The sequence below is a fragment of the Austrofundulus limnaeus genome, unplaced genomic scaffold (genome assembly GCF_001266775.1).
Source record: "Austrofundulus limnaeus strain Quisiro unplaced genomic scaffold, Austrofundulus_limnaeus-1.0 Scaffold74, whole genome shotgun sequence".
Lineage (NCBI taxonomy): Eukaryota > Metazoa > Chordata > Actinopteri > Cyprinodontiformes > Rivulidae > Austrofundulus > Austrofundulus limnaeus.
This window is the reverse complement of record NW_013952476.1, coordinates 1,117,412-1,131,957: the sequence shown is the minus strand read 5'-3', so window position 1 is coordinate 1,131,957 and position 14,546 is coordinate 1,117,412. Positions and strand designations below refer to the sequence as shown.

Below are 14,546 nucleotides of genomic sequence, written 5' to 3'. Positions count from 1 at the left end.
ATATATATATATAAGGTTTGTGATGTTACCTTTCGATCTCTGAGCTTTGTCTGGCGGACGGCGGCAGTTTGCTCTGGTTGTTCTGGTCACACTCTGGATTCTTTGTACGACCCAGAAGTGAGACCATCATCTTACTCATGTTGCTGTAGAAGATGTGGGCCTCATTGGGCCTCTGTGGTAGGTCATATGCTGCAGAAAAGACAAATAATTGATTAAAATCAGGTTAGATCACACACAAATGCTAATCTGAAGGAGGCAACAGAGGAATTTCTTTACTTTATAGATTTATTATATTATAATGTAATGGAGTATTATAATTCCCACTTGATCTGGAATTGTGTGAACATGCTGCAGATTGCTCAAAGTGGTCTACAGATCAAAGTTAAAGCATTTGTGAACGTCTCACCCTCTTTAACATGTTCCTCCCCCAGGAACTTTTCATTGAAGTCGATGTTTTTCAGCAAACTGTTCTCAGACAGAGCTTTCCACGYGGCTTCTGGTTTGTTCTGAAGTAATCTGAGCAAAAACACAATCATGTTGAACAACATTTATTTATTAAAGCACTGCTTTGCTCAAATCTGACCACAAAAACAATTTCCCTCTTGTTATAAGACAAATTAACTGGAGAGTTTCCTGAGGGCAACCCAGATTTAAATGAACAATAACCCACAACCAATTCCCAGACTTGGTAGCATTTATACTTTAAACGTTTAAGTGCTATATAAATTCAATCAACTAATACTTTAAGATCTCACCTCCTGTATTGCTGCCTGGAGACCTCATCTCCACAGAAAAGGCAGACTGTGGCCAGAGGGGACTCTGCTGACTCACACAGACTCTGCTCTCGTTGGGTGGACTTCATCAGCACCGTGACCACCTGCAAGCACACACATTAGTAAGGAAGGCATTACTCTAGCTTCTTCTAGCACTTGACTAAAGCTTGATTTCCTTTTTTAACGATGGGAGATTCCCACCAGCAGTAGCTCCCCTCTCACCTCTTGCGTCCTTTCCTTCAGGACAAACTGAGACGGGGCCAGGCTCAGGACAGAGGGCTCCAGAACTGACCGGGCTGGCAGGTCGGAGAAAGCCACAGCTTTGACGAAGGCTGCTCTGGAGCCRGTGTTTCTTACACACAGACACACTTTACTGACACAACCGACAGCAACGTCGGTCAGCGTTGCAATGTAGCCATCGCCCTGCTTCCTCTGGTCCTCCAGGATGATGTTGCTCGTACCACCGTAGCCAGACAGAGGAATCTGAGGATGGAAACATTAAAAATTAATTTATTTAATAATGTGTTGGGAGAGTTCTTAACCTTGGGGGGGGGGGTTCCTATGCAGTCATTAAGTGGGAGTTTCTTGTTGTGGGAGGAGTTTGTTAAAGACGTGATTGGACTGATTATATTGGGTGGCGTTTGAAGRTGACATCTTTTGGTCAGGCAGTGTATTTGTAAAGGTAAATAAACCTTTAATATTTGTTGCATATTTGTTTTGTGTTAACTTCAGTCAATATAAAGTCTATTTAAATAAATTAAATTTGTGGCTTTTCAGAATGAAAACACCTGATGATGTGGAGTTCCTTGGTCAGCTCTGTGATTCGAGCCGTCACATCGAACCAAAGATTCAGTCACAAAGTGGTGTGGAGAAATATGATATATGAAATATAATCTTAAAGAACTTCTGAAGCTCTGTTTTGAGCAGTAGCAACAAAAAACCATGAACCTAAGCAGAAAAGCCTTCCATTTTTGTCATTTTCTCAGCGAGCTAGTAAAGCTGTTTGAGGTTTTTGTTTTAAAATGACAAAAATTCCTCATTAAAATAACCTAAAACTCAATATCCTGATTAGGAAAGCAAATCAAGACTTATTTTGGAACTATTCATGTAATCTGGATGATCCAGGAGACAAAGTGCTCGCTTAAATAACAGGAAACTGAATATGAGCTGAGGTCATTTCACCAAATTTGACTTAATTTTAATCTTAGTTTGATGTGATGCGTCACATGTAAGCAGCACATCTATACATCAGTCGTTACTCACATTTAGAAAAGCTGTTTCTGTTTAGTGTCGACAAGCACAACAGCCCCAAATTTAAACTGCCTATAAAATAACACAACTAAAGTCCTGCATGAATAAATCAGGGTTCCTACAGTTTAAGGAAAGTTAACTTTAAGACTTTTTAATGCCGAGTGAAATTAAATTTAAGACCAATTTCATAATAAACACAAATGACAAAATAATAAAAACGATGACAGAAACTCATGAATCAAAGTATTTTTTGGTTGAAGTATTCAAATATTGCTAATAGACCAATTGTTTTTATCCAGATCGAACTATAGCAGAAACATTCTTAGCAGTCAGTTTTAAACTTAGAGGATTTCCAGAAATTAAATTAACGACCCAAAATTTGGAGTTTTAGGACCCACAGAGGGGTCTTAACCCCAATTTGCTGTAGATGAAACCTTAAAGTGCCTACGACATCAATATTTTGTAAGAAAAGTGAATGCATTTTCGGAAAGACAGCATTATTAACATAATACAAAACAAATTTCACGTTGCTCAGATGGACAGTTGTTGAGATGTTTCCATGTGAAATTACAAGAAGTGATGTCAAAGGGGAATGTCTGCATGTGAATACTTAAAAAAATAAATGTTACCAATTATTTTAATATTTGAGATGAATTATAATCATCCTAGATGCAATGCGCTGACATTTTTAAGACTACTGAAAGATTGATTTAAGACATTTTAAGATTAATTAAGGCCTTAGTTTTGGATTGATGAATTCAATGACTTTTAAGACTTTTTAAGGATCTGCAGGAACCCTGTAAATAAATAAACATACATAACAAAAAAAAAAAGGAATAACATAATAAAAAAATGGTTGATGACTTTAAGAGAAGAAGCCAGACAGCTTTATAAAGTGATGAGTTACATCCTCACAATAAATTTGACCCCTGGCTGCGAAGGCCGGACCCCGGACTGTTTGATCTCCAGCTTGGCCAGCATGCACGCCACCCTGGTGGGGGCAAACAGCAGGTGGATGGTCACATCTTCCTTGGGACGGATGGACAGCTCTCCGTGCCGGGTGAGACACTCCTCAGGGCTGAACATACTCTGAAGCTGAAGAACGTGTCATAATTAGTACAGAACACCTGAAGACATCCTGAAGATACAATCTGAACTTTAACTGCACAGGAAAAGCTAAAAACAATTTTAGATAAAGACAAAGAGTTTGCATTCTGCACAGGAGCAATTCTAGGATCTGACCTATGGGGGACTTCCTTCGTCTCGGGCTCAGGCCTTAGGGAAGATTTTTGTTGGTGCTATTTTCTAAATCTCACTGCTTGTTTACATACATTCATATACAAAAGTTAAATAACAGCCATCGGCTGTATATTGAATCTCAGAGGTCCACATCAGACCTGCCAACATCTGCGAGACATTTATTCATGTTATCAAGCAGCTGTGGAGTGAAGGTTTGAGAACACAACTTCCTCATAAAACAGAAATGATAGGTTTTTTTTTTTATTTTAGTGGGGCCGAGTTCAAGTTTGGAGGTGATTGAGTACTCCTAAAAAAAGGGCTAAAATTGCCACTGGTTCTGCTGAGTCAGCTCAAAATAAACAAAAACACAAAGAAAAACATTGATCAAATAATTTGAATCTTTACATTTCTGTGTAAAAAAGTGAACTAGTGAGAATTTACCTGGAAACAGTCCTGGTCTTGACCACGAATGAGTAAGCGTAGGTGCTGCGTGGTGCCATTCGAGTTGTTCCTTAAAACCAGCTTCTGTTGGCTAAAAATCAAAGCTGCTGTTAGTGCAGGAGTCTGTTTATGTTTGAAACCTAAATCACTGACATTTTTAAATTAAGAGTCCAAACAGTGAAGTCAGTATTTATCTAGAATCAAGCTGAATGTGGTTACAAAGAAACATTTTCTGATTTAGTCTATTTTTTGACCCACTCTTCACTAGAGTCCAAACAAACTATTGTGTTTAGTAGCTTCAGAGGGGTAATCCCCCCATAGACACTTCTCTCCTCTTTTATAACATTAAAAAGCCTTAGTTGGTGGAACACAGGGTCTTGAGTTTGTTTCATCCATTATTTTTCCAATGATTAACTAAAACCCAGAGAAAAGTTTTTTTTGTTACAAAGCAGCAGCGAAATGAATAAAAAACTGAAGTGTTGCCTACACAGCTCGTCCCAGGGTCACCCCTCCCCAGGCCACAAACTGCTTGTTAGAAAGGATTGGTGGGACGTCACTGGTCAGAGCAGGAGCACAGACAGGAACACGGCCAGAGTCCGAAGGTAGAACTTCTCCTTTCAGCATCATTTCATACTGAGGGCCCAACGGGAGCACCAGGACTGTGAGAAGGCTGGGACATGATGACAAAGTTTATTCTAATAGACAGGTTACACCTGAAGGACTTTCAGTATTCATTGGAATAGATTTTACCTTTTAAATAAAGAAGGTGTTTTATTCATTCCATTACATCCTCTCAGTGTTATCACAAAACCTTCTTATATAAAATATAGACTGGAATTGAAAATCTGAGTATTACTTGTACCTTTCTTTATATTTTTTGTTGTTTTGTGCTTTGAAAGATACAACAATGCCCCGTTCTTCTCCAACACTCAGGGTCAGTTCATTTGGTGTCACAGCAAAACAATCATTGTTTTCACTGATCTGTAAACAAAATGAACGAAAGCCAAAAGCTAAGATACATTTAATATGGTAAAAGTTGGTTTAAGCAAACAAAAATACACGACAGACAAAAAGGGCCATATAAAAAAAATGCTAAAACAATAAAGATTGAAAATATCACTGCTGGAAGTCTTGAGCCCCAAATGTCAGAGTTGTTGCATAAAACCTTAACCTGATAAAAACAAAAAGTTAAGACACGAATTACCTTGAGTTTCAGCTGAACATCAATGTTTCCTGCATTCTTTAATGGCACCGTCTGTTCACTGCTTTTACCCACAGGGACACAAAAGTGAACGGTCTAGACATAAAAGAAGTTAAAAGGAGTTTACTTTAATAACTGTTGTTTTTGTTATAGTTTGCTAGTTGAATACATTTTCATTACAATGCTGCAGGTCAAAGCCTGAGAGTCTTTATGTTGTGTTGGTTTAAAACCTTGTTAGTTTCTGAAAGGTGCAATAAAAGGTTTTATAAGTCGGATAAAACGAATGTAAATTAAGTTAAGCTTTATCCTGTCTGAGAACAAGACAAAAGTTATGGTACCTGAAGGTCTTTAGGAGCATGGACCCTTGCAGTTCCAGATCGGGCCTTGAGGGGAATACTTCTGATAACACGACTGGGACCAGGGGAGTCCAGTTCGATGTCGACCCGAGCACCGTACTCATCAGCCGGACCAAGCTCTCCTGAGAAGTAGGGAGAAAGAAAAAGAATAATTTTATGGTTTTGTTTCATTTGCAGATGGTAAAGTCAGATATTCCTTTAAATAATGCAGGTTTGGTGACTTTAATACATTTTTCCGTAAAGCATTCAGTCAAGGCTGATTACCTGAAGAAGCCATGTACTTCTGAGGAGCCTTGAAATGAATCCAAACCATGAAGCTCTCTGGATTCTGAAAGAATTATTCATTTATTGACATGCTGAAAAGCAAATGACACTTAATATTCAACAGATAACGTCCTTGTTCAGCACACCCTTTCAACTTTTCTACATTTCAAAAAGACATAATTGAATCGTTTAAATAATGGATGCTGACTGTAATGACTTTGGGGTCTTCGTACCTCTCCATAGCTGGCGTGCATCACATGATTTATCACTGAGGGCGAGGACACCGGGGCGACCTGTGCAGCCTGCTGGGCGGCCTCAGACGTGAGAAGAACCGGCTGTTTGGAAAAGGAGAAGCATCGCCATGCTGTGGCATTCTGAAGAAACAAAAGGCACGAAATGAGGGAAAACTGAAATCCAGACTAGTCCGAGTTCTTTGTTTGAGCATACTTCCAAAACAACTATAAACACTGTTTGACATTTGCTTCTTCACTGCTTTAAAGATCACTGGGATTAAGTTACACAATCTTCTTTTAACTAGTATATTTACTGTATATTCACAAGCCATTTTAAAATGAGACCTTTAATTATTTTCATAGTTTTATCATTGAGACAGCACCCAGATGCCACTGGAGGTCACGGTTACAGAGCAGTATGCATCTTATGACTCGTTTTAACTCACTGCACTGATGACCAGGCGGATGGGTACTGTGGCGTGGGTTCTGTTCAGCAGTTTCAGAGGAAGTGATTTAGCACTGCCTGCTGGTAGATCTCCAAAATCCAAAGAGCCAGATTTGCTCACTTCAATCTGAAAAAAATAAATAAATAAATAAATAAATAAAAATTATGAACATTTTGACAAAAGCAGCAGCCCGTTTCTCTTAAAGTGAAATGTATATAGAATTTATATTGTTTTTTTTTAATAAATAAATAAATAAACTTTATAAATAAAATAATAAAATAAAGTCTTATTGAACCACCATCATCTCCAAGCTGTAGGCTCTCACCTCTAAGGCAGGATTCTCTGCAACAGCAACAAGCACCACTCTTTTGGCAAAGAGTTTTGCTCTGGCAGCCAGCTCGGGCTCAGCAGACGCTGGCCAGGAGCAAACATTCAGAATACAYTGATAGACGCCAGGATGCTGAGGGATGAACAGCACTTTCTGCTCCTCTGTACTCTTGGGGCCAATAATGGTTTTGTTTTTCACCATCAGCCACTGGTAAGGCAAGCTGTCCACCTGCAGGGATTTGGAAGAAAAAACAAAAATCACTCAGTCATTTTGAGTGTTGTCAGTTAAACCAGACTAATGAGTAACCAGAAGTTCTTCCCCTCCTATGTATTTTACAGATATCTGGACAAAACTCTGGTTTTACTGTTCGGGTTGGGTGATCTGATGACCAACAATGGGCTGAATATTTGCTCAGTTGTTTTGTTTTATGACTGAGGAAKTTGGCCATGTGTCCAAAAGGAAAACATGAGTGACTGAATTGAGATTGTTTTTAAAAATAAGACCTAAACAATCCTTTATACAAGAATTATACCAGATCAGTGCAGTCAGCTCAGACCTGATACTAACGAGTTATCAGCATGTTAAAACCTTCTAATGAAAGTGTGGTTAACTTCAAACATAATGTCTGTATCGTCACAGCGCGCAGTACTTAAGAAAGTTGGAAGATGCAGGAAAAACGTCTTAAAACAAACTATTTTCTTGTTGAGCTGTGGAGCAGTGACGGCACAGGGTCTCAGACAGTTCAATTAGAGATTTTAAGTAGTTGTGGCTACATGAGCCTTAATGCAGCAAGTTGAATTAAAAATAAATATTTAAAAGATACATATAACGTGTGCGAGCTCAGCAGGGTGCAGGAGAGAAGTGACCGTGCTTTTCACAGATAACCATAAAATAAATCTAACAAGTGTAGTGGTTTATTTGTYGGCCAGATTATGTTTAATAACTCACGTTATAAACCAAAAGCCATGGTGTTGAATAGACAGCTAACCTGTAAGGAAACTCACTGCAGTGAATTTTATCTGCTCACAGCAAAGTAATGTTCTTTAGGTCCTATTATGTCTTGGCTGCAGGATGTCACCTGCTGAGTGTTTGCACCGACACCTTAAAGAAAGTTTTGCACAAGATCAGGGTGTCTCCCAGCATGTTCAGGTTCAAATTTGATTTTTACAGTCATTTACAGATTAAAAGTATTAAAAAGGTAAATTAAATGAGCTCAAATTAAAAGCAAAATATCGCTTAAAAACTAAAAAAAACTGCATTTCTGATCATATGGTGGATACATTGTCCAACCACCCAACCCTAATTATTGTGTTGCACTTTGTCACACGAGCTCCAGCTAACCTTCTCTCCATCGATGGCCAGGCTGGTGACAGTGATGGAGACCTGCTGCCACCTCTCAGACGGGTTGAAGAGGCTGAGCGAGGTCTGTGAGGCAATGCCAACACAACAGGCATGAGGAAACCAGAGCTCCTCGGGCACCACTACCTGGTCTGAGGATGAAGAGACAGTTAGTAAAAAGATATATATAATTTTACGTTTTGCTTCCGACTATTAAAAAAACACACAAAACTGAAATAGTGGTTAAAAGTATAAAACTTGATTACAGGAAAAGCAGAAACCACTGCTACCTCTCAGTTCATCAAGACTGCTAGACACCAGAGGTTCTGCACCGTAATGACTGTAAGTTTTCCCCATCATTCCCATCTCATGCTGACTCTGATGAGGCATGCGGAGGTGAGGAGGCCCACCAGCTCCAGGAATCCCCAACGGCCCTGATGGGGGATGAATGTGTCCCACATTAAGACGACAGTTTGGGATGCCTAAAATAAATTAATAAAGTAAATATAAAATGGAGAGAGTAAAGTGTTTGTGCTTGTTTGCCTGTCTTAGTAAATAACACAAAAGTGTATCAATATATTTAAAAAAAACATCTAAATACAACACAGAGCACAGGCCTGAAATAAATGCAGCTCGTAGTGATGTGTGGATCAATACTGAATGTCGATCCCAGCATGCTCTAGAATCAATACTAAAATAAAAAAAATGGATACTTTGATACTTCAGTCATTTCAGATAACATATCATTAACAGGAACACAGCGGAAAATAACTATGCTGTTGGTGGAACTAYTTTTTCTTCCGCCTGGGTCAGGCATAAGTGCAGCGGGAGTCTGTAGACGTTACTTGTTTAGTATTTTCATGTTAACATGTTCATGTAAAGTAAATTAAGGCTCAAGTTTTTATTTTTATAGTGGTTCTTAATTAAATAAAAAATTTAATGGTTTTATTATTTTACCTTTTTATTGTTTAAACACCACTTTTACATACTTTGTATGATTGTGCCCTGTTTGTTTTTTTTCTGTTGTAATAGCTCAGCTGTGTTGTAAATGAGGACACATCAATATACCTCTGAGTTTAAAAAATAATAATAATAATAATAATAAATGAATAAATAAATTCGTAACTCTACTGTCTTGTATTCTTGATGAAGCGGTGATTTAAATACACTACTTTTTTATATTTACCAGACACATTAGGTGCATTTGCACAAAGTATCAGTATTGCCGATTCCAGCTGGAGTTTTACGCTCTCAGTATCACTATCAGCTGATTTAAAAATAGTTTCATTTCATCATTTTGACAAATGTTTTTAAAGAAATTAGATTAAAAAATAAAACATGCCTGTAGAGGCCACGGTGTACAGACTGTTTCCTGCAGGGCCCACATGAAAAGCACCTGGGTGCAGCGGAGCTTCAGGCCCTAAATACTGAAGAGGTAACTGGGAGTTGACAAGGGAGCGTCTGGTAAGGAGGGACTGAAGATCTCCTTTGTGGGACGGTTCCATCAGGCCAGGACACTGAGACTTAAAGCTGGGGATGGGGACATAATGAAGTCCCTCAACTGAGTAGGGAGGAGGCAGTCCGAGGCCCCAGGCCTGAGAGACCTGAGGAGCTGCAGAGCTGCTCGTCTGCTGGACGTTCAGATTACTACTGTAACCAGAATCCACTTTAATGAGCTTCCTCACGCCGGACTCAGAGACATGCTGGTGATTCCTGCATCCTGCAGAAACGTCACCAGGACACTTGTAGTTACAGTCACTGTGGCTGCGGGTGCAGCTCAGAGCAGACCCGCTGCGTGACGGTTCTGGACTTTTACACGGCTGTGCTGGTAGGGGGTCCAGACTTTTAGAATGMTGAGGCTGCACATTATCGAGGCTTTTGGATGCACCGTTGTCGTCCAGGTTCGGCTGTGCTTCTGCTTCTACAGGAGGAGTTGGACTGAACCTGACGATGGTGGTGCTCAGGGCCATAGTGGAGTCATTCTGTAGAACACAGAACCAGGAACAATCAGTACTTATCTTTTCAGCAACAAGACAAATTTAATAGCTTAACAGTCATTTAATAACATTTTAAATGCATCATTTTCAATTGTAAAAGGTTTGCAACATTTGTTCAAAACTGCAAAATGAAATAATAACTAGAGATTTAGTATTTCCTGCAAAAATGTAGAGTGACTGCTTATTGCTGGAAGCCGCTGAAGTGGAGCTGAAAACGTTCAACAGCAAATCTGTTGATGTGAGTTTAATTTGAACGACTGACAGCAGAACCAGACTTAAAAGTGAAAAGTGCTGTAAAGATTTATAAACAGTTTGAAGGGTTTTAAGAATGGTGAACACAGCTCCATTCTTTTTCAAAGAAAAAAAGTGGCCAAAAAAACCTAAATACCTGAAAAAGTATAAGTTACTGAAATACCAAAAGTTATGGCATCCATGACATTAACGGGCTGAACGTTTTAATATACAAATAGTTGAAAAAGCACAAAAAGTCTCCACACTGAAGCTCACAGTTTGTTCAGCGGTACCTTTTGCCGTTCAGGTGTGGGCACAACTGTGCCATCATTCATTGAAATGTAAGTGAGCCTGCTAAGACTGGGGCTGGAACACACAGACTCAGGAGAAATCTCAGGACCTGGAGGTCTGTCGGCAACWCCTCTGTTGGACGGATAAGGTGAGCGCATACTGCAAAGAGAAGAAAAAAAAAAAGGCAGTTAAAACTGCAAATGACACCAACGATCTGTCCTAAACCTGCAGGAGCAAGTGATGCGATACCTGTCAGCACTGGGAATGGAAGTCTGACTTGGCGAGGAGTGAGTAAGAGGAGAGGTCGAGGGTCTGAAGCTACAATTCGTCTCCTCTACACATGGCTCTGGAAAACTATTCAATCCTAAGAAACAAAATGTAAATGTTGAAAAACAAAGAGTAAAAATGACACCTCACCAACTTCAATAATGTTGACAGCAGATGTTGTGCTGCTGGCTGTAACTTACCAGATGTGGAGTTTTKTAGAGGCTGAGAGTTCTGGCAGGAGACGCCGGCGTGTTTCTCTACAGATTTAGGAGATTTTAGATTCCCAGATGGTTTCTTCTGTGGAAAGTCACCAGATTTGTCCTGGAGCTCCTGACCTACACTCCTCAGCCTCTGGCTTGAAGGGGATGAGGCTTTGAGTGCAGGAAGGCCAGGCTGCTGTTTACYGCCACGTGGGGAGGTTCTGGGTAAGCTTTTATAATCCTGTTCAGAACTCATGTTTGCTGCTTTGAGGTCCTTGTCTCCTGGCTTGGTATCATTCTGTAACTGGGTTCTACCTGAAAAGCTCTGAGTCCTGGTTRAAGCAGCAGCACTGTCACAAGAGTTCAGCTTGTCTGCAGGAGATCTGAGAGAGGAGGACTGACCCAAATCCACAGGCTTTCTAGAAGAGCTGAGAGAAGCTCGAGGGCGAGGAACAGAGCTGCTTTTTGCTGCCAACTGATCATCAGAAAGAGGCACTGCTGAGGAGCTGAGATTTGCAAGTGACAKGCCCCCGCTTTGGTCTTTTCCCTCAGAGTTTGTACTTGAAGACAAGTCTTTGTTCTCTTGTTTTGCTGGATGTTCTGCCTGTCGGCTCTTCTGTGAGCTGCTCAGACTCTCAGCCCAGCCGCTCAAGTCGAAAGTTGCCTGTCCTTCAGAGGAATCGCTGGTACCAGACAGGTTGCTGCTCTTCAGGTACTTCTCAATGTCAAAGGCAGTAATCTCTCCAGCACAGAGATTTCTCTGAATGGTGTCTGTGAGTGCGCTCTTGTCCAAATGAGGCAGGACCTGCGAAGGATGCAACACAGTTCATCTGGTCCTTAATTGTTTTCAACAGAAATTTTACAAAAACACCATAAATGATTAGCTTGTTACCAGGCAGTCCACTTAAAACCATAATACTTGTCAAAATATGAGATTTTTCCTGTGTATTCAATTTAGATTTTTACACTTTTAACAATTTCTATTTTTAATTTTCTATTTTTTCTATAGCTTTCTATTTATTTATTTATTTTTTTGATTGATTGGAGATTAGCGGAACTCAAACTCATCAGGGTTTATATCAAATTTTAATTAGAAAACAGCAAATATTCCTTGTTCTGGTTTACAATCTATCCTGGGATCAGGTACAATAACTTGCCACAGCTCATTTGCAAATAATGCTTAATGTCTTCCCCCAAAACGACTCGTCCTCACAGCTTTAAATCACTGCTTCTTTTYAGAAGAGAGAACTTTACTTTTCYCCTTTCRACSTGGCACCTTCAATACAACTGTTATCCCTCTGACTCTGTTTACATGTGGGAATTATWWTACTRACTCAACYGGTCCCTCTCCAGGACCGTCTGACATGAACTTGTCAGTGTTTGAAAGTAGGCAAACAACTTAGGGCTRGGCGGTATGACCTCAAATTCATATCACGGTATAACTTGAACTCCTTCACGGTAACGGTATATATCGCGGTAGAAAATTATTATAAAAAGTTAAGATAATATAATTTTTAGAGCATTTTTTTTCAGAAAACTGTAATCTTAATTAAACCCAACATTTGTGCTTTAATATCTGCCTGCTATACAATGAGCTTCTGCCTGCTGAACTTATCAGCTGCTGCTTTGCTGCGCTCTCATCTTCATCATCAGAGCAGAAGCCGACTTTACATTAACAAGATGGATTTATGACTGAACAAACGTCCATGTATTTTTTAAAAATAATATCTGTGGGTAACAATACATAAAAAACATTTTTTTCTCCTAAAATTGGGTGTGAAAAACTACAGTTGTGCAACGTGCAGCGAGAGGAGAGGAGAGGGGAGGGAGGGGAGGAAATGATCCCGCGACACGACGTAACTTTTCTACAGCGGGAGGAGGAAATTTTGAGGATTTATTCTCTCTATACGTGTTTTAAAAYGCTATAATTTCTTCATTTTATTTCGAACTCCTCCTGCTCAGTTGTCTCTGCACTCGCAGCCCTGTTGACACAGCTGTGATGATGTAATGATGATAAGACGGTAGAGTATACATTTCTACCGCAGGTCAACTTCATACCATTTCTACCATCTACCACATATACCGCACAGCCCCACTCATGATTGTTGTGAACAAAGCATGATTCTTTTGATTTTACTAATTTATTACAAATTAGAAAAAAGCAAACAAAACAAACAGATTTTGTCTTAATGAAACTTCTTTTTAGTTCTCTTTAAAATTAGTTGCTAAGATTTTGTGATCTGATAATAAAATKGCAATGACATTTAAAGTAGACRTATGATGCTTTTAAATCCTTCTTTTTCACATTTAATTCATCAGTTGGAGTCTTTATAAAGTGGAACTGCAATGCTTTGGTCTGAATTCMTTCTTGTTCTAAMTTTACCAGCCCCTTTTTCACCTCTTTTMTGAGCTGTGYCTCAAGGTAGCTSGTTTTGTTACTGTTCCTTTAAGASGCTTCAAGCCCCGCCYYCCTCCGGCTTCCAGGCCAGTCCAATCCGGTTTGAGAAAGGGGGTTAAAAATATGACCCAAAAACAATATAAAGATATCTACAAAGCACCAGGAGAGACTAAATTCAACTTTTCTGCCTCCTCRTGACTCCAAGTACACACAAAATGTATCCAACAGCTAAAAACGTGGAYTTTGCATGATATGTACCCTTTAAAATCAGATTCTTTCCAATTTAAATCAGTTTTACTTCATTTTAAGCTCAAACTGTCAGTATCAATGCATCAAACTGCTTCTAAAATTTAGACCATAACGTGTTGCTTACAGTAGATCAGTATTTAACTTCAGACAAATAACTTATTTATCCTAAGTTCACTCAGCCTTACTGGTTTAGCTGCAACAGCTTCCTCTGYGTTGCTGCCGGCGAGCTCTGGCCTCCTCCTCGCTCTACTCTTSTTGGACAGATCCACGATCATGGCGGCCAGCTGCGACGGGTCGGTGCTGATGGATGCATTCACAATGGCCGAAGCAATCGTGCTGATACTAAGCATCAGCTGACTGCTGTTACTGTCAGGGGACACACCACTTTGGTTTCCCAGACTTGACTCAGATGTTGAGGATTGACAACGTTTAGACAAAGCAGCGCTGAGAGTATGGTCCTAAAAACAAGTGAAGTCACGTCATAAATATATTTAGTGCCTAAATAATGACATAATGCTGTGAAAAACCCACGTACCTGGGATTCAGAAGGTTCTGGAGCAGTATCCCCTTTTGGTGGCATCCTTTGACTTGGAGCATCAAGAGTTTTGTCCAGGTCCTCTGCAGGGAGATGATCATGAGCAGTTTGTCAGAAAAGCATAAAGTGAGACATTTCAAAAGTGTTTATTATCACGAGCAGTTCTGCAAACACACCTGGGCTGAGAGTTTTGTCTGCTTCACCGAGGTCCACTGTGGCATTGTTGGGAGAACTTAGCTCAGGTGAGATTGCTGAGAGGTTAATGAGGGGGAACGGTTCCCTCTTCTCTGGAGAGGTAATGACGTAACCAAAGGATGGCTATAAAAAGAGAGAGGATGATTTCACTGATTTATTACAAATTAGACTATGGCTGTGTCCAAAACGACAGGCCGGGTTCTCCGGAGGACCCAGACTACCCGGTCGAGGCGGGCCGGGTCCTTGGTAGACCGGGAAGACCGGAAAAAAAGAGGCTGTGAATTTGGGCGGTCTAGCCTCCCCTCCTTACCCC

At 40.0% G+C, this 14,546-nt stretch overlaps 1 protein-coding gene across 3 annotated transcripts in view; it reads right to left on the bottom strand.

Annotated features, from left to right (window-relative positions):
• Positions 1–14,546, bottom strand: part of cep192 (centrosomal protein 192) — a 47,772-nt gene that overhangs the window by 8,638 nt on the left and 24,588 nt on the right. For 2 of the 3 annotated variants that reach the window (XM_014010851.1, XM_014010849.1), the window contains exons 18-40: positions 14,215–14,356; positions 14,039–14,121; positions 13,689–13,961; positions 10,857–11,661; positions 10,639–10,753; positions 10,392–10,548; positions 9,213–9,852; positions 8,161–8,352; positions 7,874–8,022; positions 6,530–6,760; positions 6,205–6,330; positions 5,759–5,899; positions 5,526–5,589; positions 5,244–5,383; positions 4,909–5,001; positions 4,567–4,685; positions 4,192–4,374; positions 3,705–3,795; positions 2,940–3,119; positions 996–1,256; positions 756–877; positions 407–516; positions 30–189 (exon numbers count right to left, since the gene is read on the bottom strand). In XM_014010851.1, the coding sequence (XP_013866305.1) occupies positions 30–189; positions 407–516; positions 756–877; positions 996–1,256; positions 2,940–3,119; positions 3,705–3,795; positions 4,192–4,374; positions 4,567–4,685; positions 4,909–5,001; positions 5,244–5,383; positions 5,526–5,589; positions 5,759–5,899; positions 6,205–6,330; positions 6,530–6,760; positions 7,874–8,022; positions 8,161–8,352; positions 9,213–9,852; positions 10,392–10,548; positions 10,639–10,753; positions 10,857–11,661; positions 13,689–13,961; positions 14,039–14,121; positions 14,215–14,356 (4,577 nt within the window). The remainder of the gene's footprint in view (positions 1–29; positions 190–406; positions 517–755; positions 878–995; positions 1,257–2,939; positions 3,120–3,704; positions 3,796–4,191; positions 4,375–4,566; positions 4,686–4,908; positions 5,002–5,243; positions 5,384–5,525; positions 5,590–5,758; positions 5,900–6,204; positions 6,331–6,529; positions 6,761–7,873; positions 8,023–8,160; positions 8,353–9,212; positions 9,853–10,391; positions 10,549–10,638; positions 10,754–10,856; positions 11,662–13,688; positions 13,962–14,038; positions 14,122–14,214; positions 14,357–14,546) is intronic. The other variant, XM_014010850.1, reaches the window with a different exon arrangement.